The sequence below is a fragment of the Panthera pardus genome, unplaced genomic scaffold (genome assembly GCF_024362965.1).
Source record: "Panthera pardus isolate Hobbes unplaced genomic scaffold, ASM2436296v1 HiC_scaffold_22, whole genome shotgun sequence".
Classification (NCBI taxonomy): Eukaryota; Metazoa; Chordata; class Mammalia; order Carnivora; family Felidae; genus Panthera; species Panthera pardus.
In genome coordinates this window covers 6,376,653-6,397,340 of record NW_026526788.1, presented here as the reverse complement: position 1 = coordinate 6,397,340, position 20,688 = coordinate 6,376,653, and the positions used below count along the sequence as shown (strand labels likewise).

At 46.5% G+C, this 20,688-nt stretch overlaps 1 protein-coding gene across 4 annotated transcripts in view; it reads left to right on the top strand.

The window, feature by feature from the left end:
* The window catches only part of GNG4 (G protein subunit gamma 4), a 72,639-nt gene that overhangs the window by 17,902 nt on the left and 34,049 nt on the right, over nucleotides 1–20,688 (top strand). Inside the window, exon 1 of one of the 4 annotated variants that reach the window (XM_053910208.1) lies at nucleotides 3,846–4,040. The exons of the other annotated variants lie outside the window; for them this stretch is intronic. Coding sequence (XP_053766183.1) covers nucleotides 3,968–4,040 — 73 coding nt within the window. The 5' untranslated portion in view covers nucleotides 3,846–3,967. Of the gene's footprint in view, nucleotides 1–3,845; nucleotides 4,041–20,688 lie in introns of those variants that run through there. 4 annotated transcript variants of the gene reach the window in all.

Here is a 20,688-nt window from a genome sequence, read left to right as displayed (position 1 = left end):
TCTTCCTCTCTCTCTCTCAAAAATAAACATTAAAAAAAATTATAATAAAAAAAGGATTACTGAGACCTGGAGTCCTTGCAGGTGAGGACATTTGACTCTGGATAGGCCATCATCATTTCTGTTCGTGAGGTATTGATTCAGAGAAAGGAGTGATGCTGAGTTGTTTGTTTGTTTTTTGCTTTTTTCATTCAATTCAATTCATTAAATATGTACTAAGTGGAAAACTCCCATCTTCCCTGAGGTTATAAAAATGAGCCTAAAAATTCCCTATTCTCAAAAGAGCTGGTAGTCTAGAAAGGAAGAAAATATACAAGCACCGTTGTTTGAATACCAGAGCACAAAGTCTAAGATGTTGAGGACGATAAAAAGTCTAGAAGCATCACAGTGATGGAGGGTGGGGCTCAGCTCCAGGGACCAAGGCGGCAAGCCAGGTCAAGACACTTTTGTTTGAGAGGGTAGTAGCATCTGAATGAGACCCTGAAAACGTGTAAAGCAGCTTTTATCAGGAAGAGTTGGGGTGGTGAGTAAATAAAATAATGAAAGCAAACGATGACTGTGGAAACATTCCAGGCACCAAAGAGTAAACTCAGGCAGCCAACTCTAGGTTTGGATCGGAATTACAATAAACCTTGGTTTGCAAGTATAATTCGTTCCAGAAACATGCTTGTAATCCAAAGCACTTGTATATCAAGGCGAATTTCCCCGTAAGAAATGGAAACTCAGAAGATTCATTCCACAGTCCAAAAATATTCACATAAAAATGATGACAATACTGTCACATAATTTAGAATAATAAAGAAAATACAACATATGTAGAAAAAGAAATTAATTCCACTTACCTTTGAAAACCTCCGTGGCTGGTATGAGGGAGACAAGACGGAGGAGGGTGATCGTGTAGGACAAGTTTCACAGTCGCTAACGGAATCATTGCTGTGGAGTGGCTCAATGGAATCTTTTTCTTTTCTGTGCGACTTTAATAAGGAAACTATCCAACGACACTTGCTTTTGCCTCCTTTTGAGGATTTTGAGGAAATGTGACATTGCATTGTCGTTAAACAAATTCATTGCTTGCACTGCTACGGCCTTATTTGGGTGGTGCTTTTCTACACAGTTTGCACTGTTTCCCACATTTTACACCTCTCCCTATTCTCGTTCGAAGTGAGGGATTCCTCTGCCTTTTCCTCCCCCTCCCCCGCAGACGAGATCTCCTCCGTAACCTCTTGGGGTTGCTTGCGATGCAGATCCGGCAGTGTGTTGGTGGTCAGCTCCAGGCCATGTGTCTCCACCAGCTCCCAAATGTCATCCTCATTCACCTCCAGTCCCATGGCCTTCCCCAAGGACACAATCTCAGCGACAACCGGTGGCTCCCGTTCATGAGCAAGCCCCTCCACGTCATGCCCAAGAGCACAATCAGGCCACAGTTTTCTCCAAGCAGAATTGAGGGTTCTCTTGGTGACCCCATCCCGTGCTCTATTGATGATCTTGAGGCAGTTCACGATGTGGAAATGACTTTTCCAAAACTCTCAGAGGGAAAGGTTTGTTCCTTCGGTCACCTCGAAGCATCGCTGAAATAATGCTCCGGTGTAAAGCTTTTTAAAGTACAAAATGACCAGCTGGTCCATGGCCTAGAGGATCGGAGTGGTGTTGGGAGGAAGGAACTTGACCTTAATAAACTCGAGCTCCTCCAGTAAGTCATCCTCAAAGCCTGGAAGATGAGTAGGAACCTTATCCATGACCAGAAAGGCTTTGAGTGGCAGATTCTTTTCAAAAAGATAGTTCTTCACTGCAGGACCCAAGACCTCGTTGATCCACTAATCGAACAAGATACAAGTGACCCAAGCCTTGCTGTTGGACCCTCCACATAACGTTTAACTGGCTCTTCTGCACATTGCATTTCTTTTTTTTTTTTTTTTTAATTTTTTAATGTTTATTTATTTTGGGAAGACAGAGCATAAGAGAGAGAGAGAGAGAGAGAGAGAGAGAGAGAGAGAGAGAACAAGCAGGGGAGGGGCAGAGAGCAAGGGAGACAGAATCCTAAGCAGGCTCCATGCTCTGAGCTGTCAGCAGAGCCCGATGTGGGGCTTGAACTCATGAACTGTGAGATCATGACCTGAGCCGAAGTCGGATGCTAAACTGACTGAGCCACCCATGCACCCCATGCACCTTCGTTTCTTGAAGGCTCGTGGATTCTCTGAATGATACACGACCAGGGGCTTGACTTTGAACTCCTGACTTGTGTTAGCACGAGAGGGTGAGACAGTCTTTCATGGGTTCGTGACTGGACATTTCATTCTCTTCTGTAATGTAGGTCCTCTTTGGCACCTTTCTCCCCCCAAAAAACGCCATCTCATCACAGTTAAAAACTTGCTCCTTCGGGTAGTGCTTGGAAACCATGAGCTTCTGGAACTTGGTGGTGAACACCTCAGCTGCCTTAGCATCTGAACTCACAGCCTCACCATGCCTCACAACAGCATGGATGCCACTTCTCCGCTTAGTTATCAAACCATCTTGCCTTGCAGCCTTTATTTTCTGTTGACGTACCTGGCAGTTTACTTACAAGGTCGGTGTACAAGGCCTTTGCCTTCTCCCAGATAAAGTTCTCGGTCACAGTGTCACCTGCTAGTTGCTTCTCATTTATATAAACCAGAAGCAACTTTTCTACATCTTCCAGAACACGTGGCCGTTGCTTTGATATTCTCGTGACTCCTTTGGCTGCACCTAGCCCCCTTCTTTCTTCTTTCTTCTTTAATATTGTGCAAATGGTCAATCCAGACTTCTTATAAAGTCTTGCAATGCTGGCCACTTGCATACCTCATTCGTACTTGTCAATGATTTCCTTCTTAACTTCTCCTGTAATCGTCTTCTTGCCTCCTTTCTTTTCAGCCCTTTACTGCATGGGGGCCATTATATACACTCACATGGATGTTGACTACAGTGCAGTATTAATAAACTCTTGTCATGCACTGTATTTCATGTAACCGGCAATAGTGTGGCAGAGGAAAGGGTCTATATCTGCAGGCAGCCTGACCTAGAATGAAGCAAGCATTCGTAAGCTCACTCTTGTCTGGAAAAGCAAAGGACTGTCCACAGGTGCTTTGAGGTGACAACAAATACATCAGTGCCAGTCATGGGCACCTTCCGACGTTCTGAAAAATCACTGATTTCTGCCAAACACCACAGCTTGAGACCGAGCATCTGAGCATGGGAGGTGATTACCCACAATCCCGCAGTGAGAGAGAGAGAGACAGAGAGACAGAGAACAACCACTGCCTCAGTTGTGATCACGTGACATTCGGCGTCACGTACTACGCGTATCACAAGACGTCGCTCATTTATCAAGTTACAATTTATTAGAAATGTTTGCTCGTCTTGTGGAACGCTCGCAGAACAACTTACTTGCAATCCAAGGTTTTGCTGTATTTGATTTTGAATATTGTAGGGAGGAAGTTTGGTACCAATTCTTTAAAGCCTCTCATATTTGACGTTTCAGAAGAGTTCACGCACCATTACATTAAATATGGTTTCAGAAATAAAATCAAAACAGCTTGATCAGAGCCTCTGCTTTTTCTTGCCTTATATGAACGTCAGCCTCACCTATTTTACTAATGAACTCCTGTGTGAAAAATACCAAGCAGGTGTTAAACTTCATCACTTCCAAATAGAGCAGATGCCATTTCTGCTCAGAGAGGGATTTCATGGCTGTTTCTGGTCCTGCTCAGTTCTGTGAGGGGGGCGGGGGGGCACTGGGGTAATTAACATGAGGGCACTCTGGCTGCCGCGGGTTCAGTCACAAAGATTCCAAGGAAACAGGCCTTCAAAGAGGCAGCTGGTAATAAATGACTAGTGAGCTACAGAGGAGGCCAGATGAGATGGTGAGAGCAGGCACCCTTGACCAGGGACTGGCATGAAGCCCCGGAATCAAAGGAGGCTGAGGACTCGGATCACAAAAGTGGAGGGAAGCCGCTGAATGAAGCACACGGGACAGGAAGCTGGGCCTGCAGCAGGGGAGCCGTCATTAACACGGGCCACCGTCCAGCGCCGTGAGTCAGAGTGAATAGGGCTGGTGTGAACCTTAATCCACAAACTCTGGTGCGGGGGAGAAAGGCGATTCTTCTGATTTTCCAATAACTTGACTTTCACTGAAGCATGCATCCTTTTGGCTGGCAAGGAACTTTAGTCTCAGTTTTTACCAGGTGTCCCCAGCCTCCCTGGGATTGCCTCAGGGTCTCCCCAGGACTTAGGAAAGGCCAGGGTGTGGGAGAGGTGCCCCCTTGGTCCTCGAGGCATCTGTCCACCAGGTGACCAATGAGACACCCACCAACTGGGCATTGGCCCGTGAGGCGAGTGCCTCTTGGTGGCCTCGGGTCCTGCCTGGGGGCACAACACTCTCCTCTGGGACCCTCTCTGCTTCAGAGCAGTAGGCGGCCAGTTTGTTTTTAGGTCTTGCCACCACCCCCCCCCCCCCCGCCCCATGCCCCACCTAAGACTCCCACCCCCAGCCCCAGCCACGCTGGCTATTGGTGAGGGTTACCCTCTAGTCCTGGGGCAACTCCACTCTTCGCCCTGCTCTGGTGAAGGCATTGCCCTCCTATCTCCTGAATTCTTTCCCACCTCTGAGGCTCAGGCTTTGGAAACAAAAGTCTAAGACTCTTGGGCGTGTCTGTCGTTTAACCTACCACACCGGTTCCTCCATGGATTGGGAGGTGTAGGTCAACATCTGTAAGTGCGGTACGATCCCTGTGTTTGAGGTTACTTGATTCGGGTTTTCTTTCAGGCTTCACCCTACTCCAGGCAGCCTGGCTTTCCTCCCTGACAGGTTAACACACACAGAAGGCTTGCACTTCCTGACAGAGCCCTGGGGAGAGCAGATGGTCCACATCACAAACCCCCTGGCCCAGCCTGCTCCCGCGTGCCTCCATCGTACTGATAACTGCCACTTACCGAGGCTTCCCCCCCCACATCCCCCCCCCCACTGTGCCAGGCAGTTTTCTAGACCCCTCACTCACATGATCTCATTTAATCTTCAAAACTGTGCCATGAAGGCAGGTATCATTACACCTCATCCTCAGAGGATTTTTAGGGCGGTGAGACTATTCTGTGTGACACTCTAATGACGGCCATGTGTCATCATACATTTGTGCAAACCCATAGAAGGTATAACGCCAAGAATGAACAACGACAGTGTTAACTGTGGCCTCTGGGTGCTAATCATGTGTCAGTGCAAGTTCATCAGTTGTAACCGATGCACCAGGCTGGTCAGCGGTGCTGGTGGTGGGGACGCTGTGCAGGTGTCGGGGTGGGGGGGACACAGGAGAGCTCTGTACCTTCTGCTCAGTTTTGCTGTGAAACTAAAACTGCTCTGAAAAACGAAGTATTTTTGTTTAAAAGAGGTTGAGAGGGTGGCAAAAGAAGGTTTGGAAGGTGGGAAAGAGAAGTATAGTCCTAAGCAAGAGGAGAGAGACCAGGGAAGGGGCCGCATGCCTGGAGCTGTGTGTAGGGCACAGGATCATCCTGCCAGAGATCCTTTCACCAAGATCCCTGAATACCTTTGTCATGCGGGGGCCTCACCTGCCTTCTGGTCGTTCTTTTCTGGGTCCTGCTGGGGGCTCCCTCCCAAGTCAGCTCTTCCCCAGGGTGAGAAGGTCAGCAATGTGTTACAGATTTTCCAAGAGCTGCAATTTACTAACAGTCTTCCTCTGAGGGTCAGGAGCCTGTTTGCCAACAGCAGTCTTGACCAAGACAAAAACAGGTTTCTAGAGGTGAGAGGGAATCGTGATGGAGACAAGGACGACAGAGAAACCTTATTTGATCTGTCTTCCCACTAAAAATCTTACAGGAAGCCAATGAGGTGGGAAATAAGTTTGCAAACACACACACACACACACACACACACACACACACACGATGTAAAGTTAAATCCTGATGCTTTGGAACAAAATCATGTCATTTCTTAAAAAGACTAATGTGCCAGTTAGTGGCTTGCTGAAGAATGTTTATAGGAAAATTCATTATTCTTGAATAATGCTCAGAGCTGAAATAGGACAGCGTTTGTCCTTTCCTCAATTAAAAGTCACATGGACAATTCAAATGTGTCATTTTTCTCTGACAGTCAGACACTTCCCACCTTGTGAAAATAGCTTCTCTGTTGAAATAACGTCGCGAAGATGGGATTTGACATAGTCTGAAGAACCACACTGTCTTTCAGAGGACTCGCTTGGGACCCATGACCGCTTTCTTCTTTCTGCTTTCTCCCTTTCGGCCTGGAAAAGTCTCTCCTAGGCCACCGTTGTGTTTTGGAAACAGATAACTTGTCTGATTTCACGGGTTCACAGCTGGAGTGGAGTTTTTGCCTCAGGATGAATCATAACTCACGTCTCCTCCATACTTGATTTAGATGAGATTTAATTTTTTTTTAATTTTTTTTTTTAACGTTTTATTTATTTTTGAGACAGAGACAGAGCATGAACAGGGGAGGGTCAGAGAGAGAGAGGGAGACACAGAATCCGAAGAGGCTCCAGGCTCTGAGCTGTCAGCACAGAGCCCGACACGGGGCTCGAACTCACGGACCGCGAGATCATGACCTGAGCCGAAGTCGGCCGCTTAACCGACTGAGCCACCCAGGCGCCCCTAGATGAGATTTTAGAAGAAGATTAAGACTTTGGGGCTGTTGGGATGGGGGTGAATTTACTTTTCATGTAAGAAGGACATCAACTTTGGGGGTCCGGAGGGCGGAGTATTATGGACTGAGTTGCACCCCCCACCAAATTCAGAACGTTACAGAATGTGACCCTATTTGGAGAAGGCCTTAAAAGAGGTAATTAATGGGGTCATGTGGATGGGCCCTAATCCAACGTGACTGGTGTCCTTATATGAAGAGATTAGGACATGGGGCGCCTGGATGGCTCAGTCACTTAAGCCTCTGACTCTTGATTTCAGCCCAGGTCATGCTCTCACAGTTTGTGAGTTCAAGCCCCACTTCAGGCTCTGCGCTGACAGTACAGAGCTTGCTTGGGATTCTCTCTCTCTGCCCTTCCCCTGCTCCCACACACACACTCTCTCTCTCTCTCTCAAAATAAATTAATACACTTTAAAGAAAAAACAAGATTAGGACACAGACACACAAAGACAGAGGCCATATGAGGACACAGCAAGATGACCGTCTGTAAGCCAAGGAAAGACACCTCAGAAGAAACCAACCTGCCAGCACGTTGACCTTGGACTTGTGACGCCCTGAACTGTAAGAAAATAAGTGTCTGTTGCATAAGCCCCTTAGTCTGTGGTACTCCGTTATGGCAGCCGGGGCAGACTGATACAGCTGGAGAGTGCCGGAAGCGAGGCTGAAGGAGATAGGGAGGGGCCGGCTGTATATCAGGCGTGGGTGAAAGGGTCACACACCCTCTTCCCCTGCTGCATAAGAACCCAGCCTTGTTCACCACCTAGCTCTCTTACCCTGCCTTGCAGCTGTAACAAACAACCACAAAACGAGTGGCTTAAAACAATCCGTTCATCGTACTGCACTTCTAGAAGTCAGAAGGCGGAAAAGGGTCTCGCTGGGCTAAAATTAAGGTGTTGGCAGAATTGCATTTGTTTCGGCTCTGAAGGAAAGCCTGTTTTCTCGCCTTTTCCAGCCTCCAGAGGCTCCATACGTTCCTTGAGGCGTGGCCCTCTTCCATCTTTAGAGCCAGCAGTTAGCGTCTTAAAATCTCAGACTTTGACACTGACTCTCCCACCTCCTTCTCTCCCTAATAAGGACTCTTGTGATTGTATTGGACCCATCGACATAATCCAGGATAACCTCCCTATTTTAAAGCCAACTGATTAGAGGCACCTGGGTGGCTCAGTTGGTTACGTCTCTGACTTCGGCTCAGGTCACGATCTCTCGGTTTGTGGGTTCGAGCCCCACATCGGGCTCTGTGTTGACAGCTCGGAGCCTGGAGCCTGCTTGGGATTCCGTGTCTCCCTCTCTCTCTGCGCCTCCCCCATTCGCACTCTGTCTCTCAAAAATAAATAAGTGTTAATTTTTTTTAAGTCAACTGATTAGCAACCTTAATTCCATCTGCTATCTTAATTCCTCCTTGTCATGTTACATAGTGTATACACAGGTTCTGGGAATTAGGACATGAGCCTCTTTGGGAAGCCACTCTTCTGGCTTACTCCGGAAGCCAGATAAGACAGATATGTCAACTGTATGGTCAGGCAGCATCGTTCGTGGTAAAAACGTGCCCTGATTGGTAAATTACTTATGGACCGGAAGCAGCCGTGAAGGAGCTTCAAACACCTCATGTGGACACAATACTTTGGGCTTTCCCAAGTGTTTGGTGACTTCTGTAAGTGGCATGTCCCTGCGGGGACCCGGAAGCTCTTTTGAAGAGATGCTGCTTCTGCGGGCAGGGCTCTGTGGCCCCAAGGTGGACCCTGCCCCTCCACTGTACATCTCATCCCTGAACGCCGTATAAACTGCAGTAGGAACTTCTGAAGGACTCCTCGTGCATGTGCCGATACTGTTGTGCTGGCCAGCTGGGGCTTCTGTCCTAGCTTTCGGAATAGATTGGTCTGTGTTGTGTTACAGTCACGTGAGTCTGAAAGTGTGGTCGGTCGTCAGCATCGTACTGGACCAAAGTGGTTGGCTTTCCTCTTATGACCAGTGAGGAGCTATAGTCGCCTTCCTTGGCCACCAACAGAGTACCACAGAGCAGGTGGCTCACACAGCAGGAATTTATGTTCTCACGGTTCTGGAGGCTGAAGTCCAAGACCAAAGTGCTGGCAGGGTTGGTTTCATTTTGCCGTGAAGAACATTATTGGTATTTTTTGTTTGAACCTTGCATGAAGTCTGAGGCATAGATGAGAGCGATAGAGCAGTGCAAACTTCCTGCCTGGGGCGGTCATATTGTGGTTATGGGAGAGAATGTCCTTGTTTTTCGGAAATGCATAATATTTTTTTTAAGTTTCTTTATAAATTTTGAGAGACCGAGAGCCTGAGGGAGGGGAAGGGCAGACAGAGAGGGAGAGAGAGAATCCCAAGCAGGCTCAAGTCCCAGGTCAGCGGAACTTGAACTGAGGAAGCATGGGATCGTTGATCTGAGTCGAAATCAAGAGTCAGATGCTTAAGCGACTGAGCCCCCCAGGTGCCCCAAGAAACACATAGGATTGAGGAGTAATAGGGAGTCAGCTGGCAACTCACACTCAGGTGGTTCAGAGAAAAAAAATCCTCTGTGCTACACTTGCAACCTTTCTGTACGCTTGAGATTGTTACAAAATGTTTAAAGTTTGACATTAAGGCCACTCTTAAAAAGTAAATGATGCCAACAAGCACATGAAAAGATGCTGGGCATCGTAGCCAGTAGGCAAATGCAAATGAAAACCACAATGAGGTCCCACCTCACACCTACTAGGATGATTATAATCCCCCCAAAATGGAAAGTAACAAATGTTGGTGAAGATGTGGAAAAATTGGAACCCTCCTACATTGCCGGTCGGAATGTAAAATGGTCCAACACAGGTACTCCGACAAATATAGGCATATGCCTGTTCAAAGCAGAAGTAAGCACAATAGTCAAAAGGTAGGGAGAGCTCAACTGTCCATCAAACAAAGTAAGGGCAAAAAATTGTGGTATATCCATACAGTGGAATATTACTCAGCCACAGAAAGGAACAAAGTATTGTTACATGCTGCACCCTGGATATAACCTCAAAACATTACACAGTTCAGACACAGAGGGGCACATCGTGAGTTATTCCATTTATACAAAATGTCCAAATAGAAAAATCCATAGAGACAGAGAGCAGGTTGGCTGTTGCCAGGGGCTGTGGGGAGAGCCACTTAATGAGTATGGAGTTTTATTCTGGAGTGATGGAAATGCACCGAAACTAGACGGAGGTGGTGTTGTGCAACATTGTGGATGTACTGAATGTTCACTTTGAAATAGTTACTTATGCCAGGTGAATTTCACCTCCATAGAAATTCACTTCGAAATCCCAGCATTTCCCTGTAAATGGTGTCTTAAAAAATGGTTAGAGATAAAATGCAGTTGCCAGCAGCTGGAGTCTTTAGAAATAGTGTTTCCTGGAACCGGTCCCAGAGGTTGGAACTGCCTCATCTTCATTGGGTAGCTTGGCCTGTCGCCAAGATTACTGCTTCCTAACAGGACACAGGCTGTGGCATTTGAAGCCCATGTTAGAGTGAACCACCAGAGTGAGGCAAGAGGCCTGTGCTAGAAACCCTCCCAGAGAGGGAGGCAGTGCATCCAGGCTCACGATAGCCACTGGTTTTCCTCAGATACTGGAAGCTTCGCCTGCACCCTAGAAAGATGGCTAAAATACCAAGGGGCGGAAAGGTCTGGCTGGGAGAGGCCAACAGACAAATCGGCATGAGCTGCTTCTCTCCCATCAAAGAGCATGACCCGCTGAATGTGTGCTGACGTTTTTGATGGCATCGTGTGGGAGGCGCAGCATACAGCTGACCCTTGAACTACACAATTTGAACTGTGAGGGTCCACTTCTATGGGGATTCTTTTCGACTGGTACAGTACAGTACTGTAAATGTATTTTCCTTATGATCTCCTTAATAACATTTCCTCTTCTCTAGCTTACTTTACTGTAAGGATACAGGGTATAATGCATATAAGATACAAAATAAGGGCTAATCGACTCTTTATGTTACTGTTAAGGCTTCCGGTCAACAGTAGGCTATTAGTAGTGAAGTTTGGGGGGAGTCAGAAGTCGTATGCAGATTTTTGGTTGCACGGAGGGTTGGCACCCCTACCTCCCACGTTGTTCAAGGCTCAAACGCATATAGTTCAGATCGTTCCCAGAGCCAGCTGCCTGCATGGCTACCTCTGTTTCTGCAAGAGCAAGCTCCACGTTCTACCCAATGGCCATGGCCAACAGCCTCATTTAAGACTGCGCTCTCTGTACCAACTACATAATAGCTGGGGCCCTTCGTGACCCAGAAGCTCTGCTGTCACTTCTCCATTCTGCAGAATTTCACTTTACGGAGCCTCAGACACAGTCCTAGCAATTCTGTGCCCTTTGGTCCATGATGAGTAACTTACTGGGTTTTTTGGTATTTTTCACTTTTTACATTTTCTTGGCCACAGGGGAGGGGGCCTCCTCCCTGTCCCTTGAGGTATTCACAGTTTCTTCCACCACTGCAGCCTCCCCTGGGGGCCCAGGGGGCCGCTGGGCACAGGGGGTGGGGTGTGTTCCCATGATCACAGACGGGCACTGGGTAGTTCTGGGCATGGCCTTGTTGATGATAGTGGAGTATTTGGTGAAGGGGCTGAGGAGGGGGTAGAATTACAGCGAGCCCCCCGATGGCAAAGGACGCAACCAGCACCAGCTCCTTGGCCCAGGCATCCTCGCGGAAGGTGGTGCATCTCCCGGCCATCTTGGCCTGTCAGCCACAGCCAGTAATTTGTGGGTTCTTTTCAGTATTAAATCTTCTACAATTCTGAAAACACAGACTGAAGATCAAAGAAACAGAGCAGAGATGAGCATAGGGGTCTCCTTCCTGTGCCCAGCCCTGCCACGCTGGTTTGAGCCAAGGCTCCCACCTGGCCCTGCCTTCTGACTCCTGCCCCCTCTTCCTCCGAGCCCATCTTCATCTCAAGCTCACTTCTAAGCTGCATCCCCGTCAGTCCACCTGTCTGCCGGGCATGGTCTCTTCGGTGTCCTCAAGTCGCTCCAAGTGCAGCCTGCCCCACGTGAGCTCACTGCACACCCCTGAGAACCCCGCTTTCTCTTTTTTGAGCCTGGTGAGTTTCCCTGAAAGTCGGCCAGCCACCTTCCTTCCCCACCTTCCCCAGCGTTCAGATCCCGATGTCGTCCTCTCCACACTTCCATCCCGGTACTAGCTCTCCATCACCCCCCGTCATCTCCCTGCCAGAGCTTCAGGTGCACGCAGCGGGTCTCTCGTCTAGACTCGTGGAGCTTCCGAAGTGGTCTGCTTGTGTGTCTCATTCACCTCTCGCACATTCTCCACACTAGGTTGAGGTGATCTTTCTAAAATGTAAAAGCCGCTCATTACCTCTCTGCTTCAATATCCTTCACTTGATTCTAACTGCCTACTTGATTCAGGTCTCACCTCCTTAGAGTGGCATTTGAGACCCTCCGTGATCGGACCCTGGGCTCCAGGAATAAAGAAGCACGCAGCTTTTAGAGCATGCCAGGCTTGTTTACACCTTGCCTGCCTGTACACATGCTGTTCCCTCTGCCTAGTGGCCTCCTATTCGCCTTCCCAGGTTCAGAGTGAGGATGAAGCCCTCCCACTCTTCTTACCACCCTGTCCACCCCAAGAAGAATCCATCCTCTCCTTCTGGGCCCCACTCCCCTTCACAGATTCTGTGGTGGCTCCTTGGATCTATGATTGCATATGTTGCTGTTAGTCTGTCTCCCACACTAAATAGAGGGCAACAGCCATGTTTGAATCACCCCCCTCATTTCTTGAGTGTTGTGCCTGACATAGTAAAGGCTGAATAAATGACTAATGGGTGATTGATTTGAGGTTCTCACTAATTAGCTGCTTCCTGACTTTGGGGAAATAACTGGCTAGACCTCAGTCGTGTCATTTGTGAAGTAAGGGAATTGAGACGGACTGTAGGTTGTTACTTTTGTTCTACAGACTGCTTCTCAGTCCGTGTTCCCGTCACCCCAAGATGAGTTTCTTGCACACATCCATGAAACACCATGCCATTCTCAGAGAAGTGTTTCCTTATGGGTCTTACAAAGAACAAAACATAATGACTCTTTGTAAAAATGATCATAAACCTACGGCCACAGTCTTGGGTTCGCGGTGATCCTGGGTTGAATTCCCCTCCCCATTCCCACCCACCTGGAACATCACAGTGTGATATTATCCGGAAATAGGAGATGTAATTGGTGAAGATGAGGTCAATACTGGATTAGGGAGGGCCTTATATCCAGTATATGGTTGGTGCCCTTGTAAGAAAAGCAGGGGACACAGAAACTTGGAGAATTGGGGGCCGTGTAGATGGGAGCAGAGATTGGAGTGATGTGTTTATAAGCAAGGAATGCCCAGGATCACTGGGAGGCCCCAGACCAGGAAAAAGAGAGGAAAGATCCTCCCCTCAAGCCTTCAAAGAGAACGTGGCTCCACGTGGTCTTAATGGTCTCAACATGGGCTTCATTTCAAACTTCTAGCCTCCAGAACCATGGGAATAAATGACACCAGGTTTCAAGCCACCGAGTTTGTGATTTGTTATGATGGCCCTAGGACACCAGCACACTGGCCCGGCCACATCACCTCTCAACTGCCTCTTCCTCCTTGGTGCAGTGATCTCCCCACCAGTAGAGTCGCCATGAGACAAATGAAGAGTATCTCATTCTATATTGTAAGATACCACACACAGGACATGAGTCTTTGGGCATGGTCAAGGGCATGGTCCAGTTCGAGTAATGAGTTTGTAATCCGGCAGGCAGTAAAAGAATTAACTTCATACTCTATGAAGTCTGGTGGAAAAGCAACAGCTCTTGGCCCTTTTAATGCTTGTTCCTGTCAAATAAGATTTTGGGACCCTATCTGCAAAGCCAAAGAAATGATTGGAGGGTGGCTGGGGTGGCCACGTAGATGAGAGAGTGGGAAGTATTAAGGGTCACACGGAAGACGGACGTGGTTTCTCTTTCTCTTGTTTATTCTGCACCGACTTGTCAAATGCCCTTAAATATAGCAGCTGGTCTGCCAACCTTTTCTAATTTTCTTGACCTTAATCGGGGCCAGATAAGGAGGGCAGTCACGTGGTGACTGGTGACCAGCGGGTTCCAGCCTCCTTCAGACTCCGAGTGCTCTCCTAAGAATCTCTTGCCCCTTGGGTCCATTACAGTACGTGCCAGGCTAAAGGCTCCTTTAACTCTGTGCTTGTTTGGCATCGGTGTGATGAGATGTTATCAGATCAGGCAGATGCTGTCAGGGAATCAAGATGTAAATACTGAGACCCAGATTGTAAAATGCCCCAAGCTCCACCATCACCGTATCTGCTTTGCAGAGTGCAAGTTCAAGCAGGGGTGGGGCTGGCCATGGCCTTGTTCCCTACCGAGGGGACCGAGGGGACCATGCTCCCACTGAAGACGGGTGTGACAGCACCTGATTCTCTGCTCAGGGCCCAGGATATCCAGCTCTGTCCTGGAATGGCCGTGGGAAGAAGCAAAATTTCCCTTGAGAGGCTCAAATACCACTTTATGCTTCTGCGTGGTACATAAAGCCTCTGCCCTTTGCTACTACAGTGGTTATGACCTTTCAGGTAAAAGGTCTCTCTCCCTTTTACATCCCTTGTTTTGAAGCTGATGTGACCTCCTTTATTGTGGGGACACTCCAACATGTTGACTCAGTATATAAAATCGTTGTGGCAATCCAAAACCGATTTATCTTAAAGCTAGGGAAGAGGGATCTTAACTAAATGATTTTGTGAACTCCTCAGCTTCTATGCCCAAAGCAGTGCCACCTGGCATCTAACAGGATTGTAGGGTGAAAACAGCAGCATCCTTACATTTCTATTTGTAACCCCCCCTAACCTGTGGGGACTGGACCCAAGAACAAATCTGCATGACAGGTACCATGCAGTACTGGAAAGAGTGACTCAAGGCCAAGGTGTGGCTAGTGATCCAGGGCTGTGTGTTGGACTCTGTCTCCAGTGAGCTGCTTCCTGGGGACGTGTGGGACCTGACAGGCCCACGCCACCAGTCTATGCCCAGAAAGTGAACGTGGCTTCCCAAGGTGGAATCTTTGCTGTAATTTATGCCTCGCATTTGGTTTTCCAAGTAGGATTTCTTAAATTACGACTTTTGTGTCAAGATTTGAAAGTGTTTTCAAGTTTTTCTCATGAACGGGCAGTGAATTTTGTCAAACGCTTTTTCTGCGTCTGTTAAGATCATCCTCTGATTTTTATCCTTCCTTTTGGTAATGTGGTGCATCACGCTGATTTGCAAATATTGAACCGTCCTTGCATCCCTGGAATAAATCACACTTGATCATGGTGAACTGATCGTTTTAATTTATTGTTGAATTCAGTTTTCCAATATTTTGTCAAGGATATTGGCATCTGTTCATCAGGGATATTGGTTTATAATTCTTTTTTTGTAGTGTCTTTGTCTGGTTTTGATATTCGGTTAATGCTAGCCTCATAGAATGAATCTGGAGGATTTCTTTCCTCTTCTATTTTTTGAAATTTTTTAAAAAATATTTTGAGGAGGGGCGCCTGGGTGGCTCAGTCGGTGAAGCGGCCGACTTCGGCTCAGGTCATGATCTCGCGGTCCGTGAGTTCGAGCCCCGCGTCGGGCTCTGTGCTGACAGCTCGGAGCCCAGAGCCTGTTTCAGATTCTGTGTCTCCCTCTCTCTGACCCTCCCCTGTTCATGCTCTGTCTCTCTCTGTCTCAAAAATAAATAAACATTAAATAAACAAATAAATAAATAAAAATATTTTGAGGAGAATAAGTCTTAACTCTTCTTTGAATGTTCAGTAGAATTCATCTGTGAAGCCATCGGGTCCTTCAGTTTTGTTAGGAGTGTTGATTTGATTACCGATTCAATTTCATTACTAGTAATTGGTCTGTTCAGATTTTCTCTTTCTTCCTGATTCGGTCCTGGAAGATTATATGTTTCTAAGAACTTACCCATTTCTTCTAGATTGTCCAGTTTGTTTGGACAACTATGTGTCCAATTATACGGTTGTTTGTATAATTTTTTTGTAATAGTCTCTTAAAATCCTCTGTATTTCTGTGATGCTAGTTGTAACTTCTTCTGATTTTATTTATTAGAGTCCTCTCTTTGTTTTCTTGATGAATCTGGCTAAGGTTTTATCAATTGTGTTTATCTTTTCAAATAACCAACTCTTAGTTTCATTGACCTTTTTTATTGGTTTTTGTTTGCTTTAAACTTTTTTTTTTTTTTTAGAAAGAGAGAGAGTGCAAGTGGGAGAGAGGGGCAGAGAGAGACAGACAGAGAGAGAGAATCTCAAGCAGGCTCCATGCTCAGCGAAGGGCCTGACATGGGGCTCGATCCCATGACCCTGGGATTATGACCTGAGCCAAAATGAAGAGTAGGATGCTCAACCAACTGAGCCACCATGGTGCCCCATTTGTTTGTTTGTTTGTTTGTTTGTTTGTTTTCGCCTCTTTTTCATCTATTTCTTCTCTGATCTTTGTTTCCTTTCTTCCTACTACCTTGAGCTTTGGGGATTTTTTCCCTAGTTCCTTGAGGTATAAGTTAGATTGTTTATTTCAGATTTTTCTTGGCTTTTTTTGAGGAGGGCCTATACCTCTAAAACCTCCTCTTTGGACAGCTTCTCTGCATCCCAAAGGTTGGGGAATGTTGTGTTTTCATTTTCATTTGTCTCAAAGTATCTTTTTAATTTCCTCCTTGATTTCACCATTGACTCATTGGTTGTTTAGTAGCATATTGTTCAGCCTCCACGTGTTTGTGTTTTTCCAGGTCTATTTTCTCATAATGAAACCAGTCATTTCAGTTTCATAGCATTGTGGGCAGAAAAGATGCTTCAGATGATTTCAATCTTCTTAAATTTTTCTTCAAGACTTGTTTTGTGGCCTAATGTAATCCATCCTGGAGAATGGTCTGTGTGCACTGGAAAAGAATGTGTATTCTGCTTTTGGGGAATGGAACATTCCATATGTACCTGTTAAGTTCATATGGTCTAATGTGTCGTTCAATGCCACTGGTCTATATTGATTTGCTGTCTGGATGATCTAGCCATTGATTTAAGTGGATGTTAAAGACCCCTACTTTTATTGTATTACTGTCAGTTTCTCCCTTTATGTCTGTTAATATTTGCTTTATGTACTTAGGTGCTTCCATGTTGGGTGCATAAACATTTACAATTATTATATCCTCTTGTTGGGTTGATCCCTTTATTGTTACCTAATGTCCTTCTTTGTCTCTTTTTACAGTATTTTTTTTTTTTAGTTTTAAGTTTAGTTATTAATTTTGAGAGGAGAGAGAGGAAGAGGAGGAGGGACAAAAAGAGAGGGTGAGAGAATCCCAAGAAGTCCTCATACTGTCAGCACGGAGCCCAGTGTGGGGCTCGAACCCACAAACATGAGATCATGACCGGAGCCGAGATCAAGAATCAGACACTTAGGGGCGCCTGGGTGGCTCAGTCAGTTGAGCGTCCGACTTCGGCTCAGGTCATGATCTCACGGTTCATGAGTTCAAGCCCCGCGTCAGGCTCTGTGCTGACAGCTCAGAGCCTGGAGCCTGCTTCGGATTCTGTGTCTCCCTCTCTCTCTTCCCCTCCCCTGCTCATGCTCTGTCTCTCTCTGTCTCAAAAATAAAAAAAATAAAAAAATAAAAAAAACATTAAAATTAAAAAAAAAAAAAAAAAGAATCAGACACTTAACCACATATGGGCACACCCTTACAGTCTTTGTTTTGAAGTCTATTTTGTTTGCCATAAGTATTGTTACTCCAGCTTTTTTTCATTTCCAAGGCATGAAATATCTTTTTATATACCTTCACTTTCAGTCTGCATGTGTCTTTAGATACGAAGTGAGTCTCCTGTAGGCAGCATATAGATGAAACTTGGGTTTTTTATCATTCAGTCACTCTCTTTCTTTTGATTGGAGCGTTTGTTCCATTTAAAGTAGTTGTTGATTGCTATGTTTTTATTGCCATCTTGTTCATTATTTCGGGTTGCTTTTGTAGTTCTTCTCTGTTCCTTTCTTCTTCTCTTGCTCTCTTCCCTTGTGATTTGATGACTTTCTTTAGTCTTTGGCTAAGATTCCTTTCTCTTTATTTTTTGTAGATCTATTATAGGTTTGTGGCTTTTGGTTACCATGAGGTTCATATAAAACACCATATGGAGATATAGCAGTCTGTTTTAAGTTGATAGCTGCTTAAGTTTGTACACATTCTAAAAGCAGTACATTTTTACTCCCTCTCCATGTTTTATATATTTGATATCATATTTTACATCTTTTTTATTTTTTATTTTTTCCTTGATCATTTTTTTTTACTTCTAGTTATGGCCTTTTCTGCTTAAACAAGTCATTTTAACACTTCTTATAAGACCAATTTAATGGTGATAAACTCTTTTGACTTTTGTTTATATGGGAAACTCTTTATCTCTCCTGCAGTTCTGAATGATAACCTTGCCAGGTAGAATATTTTTGGTTGCACGTTTTTTTCCTTTAGCACTTTGAAGATATCATGCCTGCAAAGTTCCTGCTGGAAAATCAGCTGATAGCCATATGAGATTTCCCTCGTATATAACTGTTGTCTTTCCTCTTGCTGTCATTTACGCTGAAGGAGGGCAAGAAGAATGCCACCTGCTAGCACTTCCATTCCCAGAGAAAGTTCCTACAGAACCCTGGCCCTGTGGCACATGCCCTAAAATTAATTAATAAATCTCCTCAGGGCACCTGAATGGCTTGGTCAGTTAAGCGTCTGATTCTTTTTAAATTTTTTTTTTAACGTTTTTTATTTATTTTTGAGACAGAGAGAGACAGAGCATGAACGGGGGAGGGGCAGAGAGAGAGGGAGACACAGAATCGGAAGCAGGCTCCAGGCTCTGAGCCATCAGTCCAGAGCCCGACGCGGGGCTCGAACTCACGGACCGCGAGATTGTGACCTGAGCCGAAGTCGGACGCCCAACCAATTGAGCCACCCAGGCGCCCCAAGCGTCTGATTCTTGATTTCGGCTTAGGTCATGATCCCAGGGTCGTGGGATCGAGCTCCACTTCAGGCTCCATGCTGAGAGTGGAGCCTGCTTGGGATTCTGTCTCTTTCTCCTTCTGTCCCTCTCCCCTGTGCGCGTTCTCTCTCTCTCTCAAATAAACAACAACAACAACAACAATAATAATAATAAATCTCCTTCACACATTACCCACGTACTTTTCAAAGTTCTGGTTCTCAGAACATGAGAGATTTACCAGGAGAGGCTCGGTTTCCTGTAGCAAGTCAGCTCCCAGAGTTAAGCCCTGCTGATTTTCAAGGCTAAGTGTATTGGGGGCTTGTCTTCTTGGAGGTGCAGATCCCCAGGGCAGAGGGGTGCCTGGTATGGATCTTGAGCTCCTCACCCCCCAGGGAGGACTTCATGCCTTTGATATCCCTCCTGATGTCTTTAGCTGTGGAAGATCTGTTCTATCCGTCTTTAGGTCGTCCTCAGAGAGGGTTGTTCTATATGTAGTTACAGCCTTGGTGTGTGCATGGGAGGAGGTAAGCTCAGAATCGTCCTGCTCCCCTCAGAATCAGCCACAATTATATTATTATGAGAAAAGGAGAGAATGGCTTCAGCCCCGCATATACCTACCACACTATGACCGTTACTTATTTACTTGTTCCCGCTCAGACACTGAGCTCTGTGGGGCCGGCAAGTCTCATTCCTCCTTCTGGCTTCAGAATCTCCCATAGAAACCAACATAGATCTTCAGGTCAGGTCCAGTTCTTTGGTTATACACCCCCTAAGAATTGCATGCCTCCGTGTATGAGAATGAATTCACCAGTACAATTTTTTGAACAATGCATGATACGCCCCACCGGACTGTAAGCCTGGTGAGAACAGAGACTATGATTTTTGCCCCTCAAGACCCAGCACCACGCCATCAGCAAAGAGGCGTGACTTTAGGTCATTACACTTCACAACTGGGAGCTGAATTGGCTCCGTTTTAAGAATCGAAACCACAGCAGTCATGGAGAATCAGCATCGTTGCTGTGAAGCCCGAGCCTGTTCTTTCACATATACACGAGTCACGGTTATATGAACGTGGACAGTGGGCCTGTCCTGGGATGGTGCTGGGCACACAGACATTAGTAAAACCACCCTCTGCCCTTGAGGGCCTCCCAGCCAGCTGATGGCCACGTGGTAGAACTTTCTAGGCCTCCACAATGAGACCACCACAGCATTTTGTCTACAGATAAATATGTTTTTCCTATTTAAGGGGGGGGAAAAAAGCCATGAGAACATCATGGCAGCATATTTAGGGCCATTAAAAAGCAGTGTTTTTCAGTGACAGATCAAGCAGACCAGTCAGGAGCTAATTCCTGCCAGCACCAATAATTTGTCTTGCTTTGAGAAGCAGTGGTGGTACTGGGAGGTGTCTACAGCTCCTTCCTGGGGCCCAGGGCAACTTGGTGGGATGACATCTGAAGAAAGCCCCAAGCATTGGATACAAAATGCTATGCAAGTGGCAAGTGGACAAGGAGAAATTGATCATCTTTCCTCGATACACAGTCTCTCAAAGAACTACCAGAGTCAACAAAATCATCTGTAAGAGCAGCCCAAAAGGCTGGATGGGACCGCGAATAATAACGGGAGGGTCAGGAGAACAGTGACGCTACCATCCCCCACCTACGGACTCCTGTGTCTTCAGTCAAGTCTCTTCACCTTGGGCTCAGACTCCCTGCATAAAGTGGCACTGCCCCCCCACCCCCACCCCAGCCCTGGCACAGAACATCTCCAACTCTATTTTGCACATGAATCGCTCCAGTGAAAATGCGGCTGTCATTCCAAAGGTCTGGGTGGACCCTGAGATTGTGTGTCTGTCCCCTTCCCGGACCCACCTGGATCTGTCCATGAGAGTCTGAGATCTGCGTGCAGCACATGACGGGAGTATGACAAGCACCAGCTTAGATGCAGACTAGCGCTGTGTCTTTTCAGATGCGGCTTGCACCCCGGAATTACCTCGAAAGTCAGTGTGGCTTAGTGGTCTGGGGTGTGACCGCGG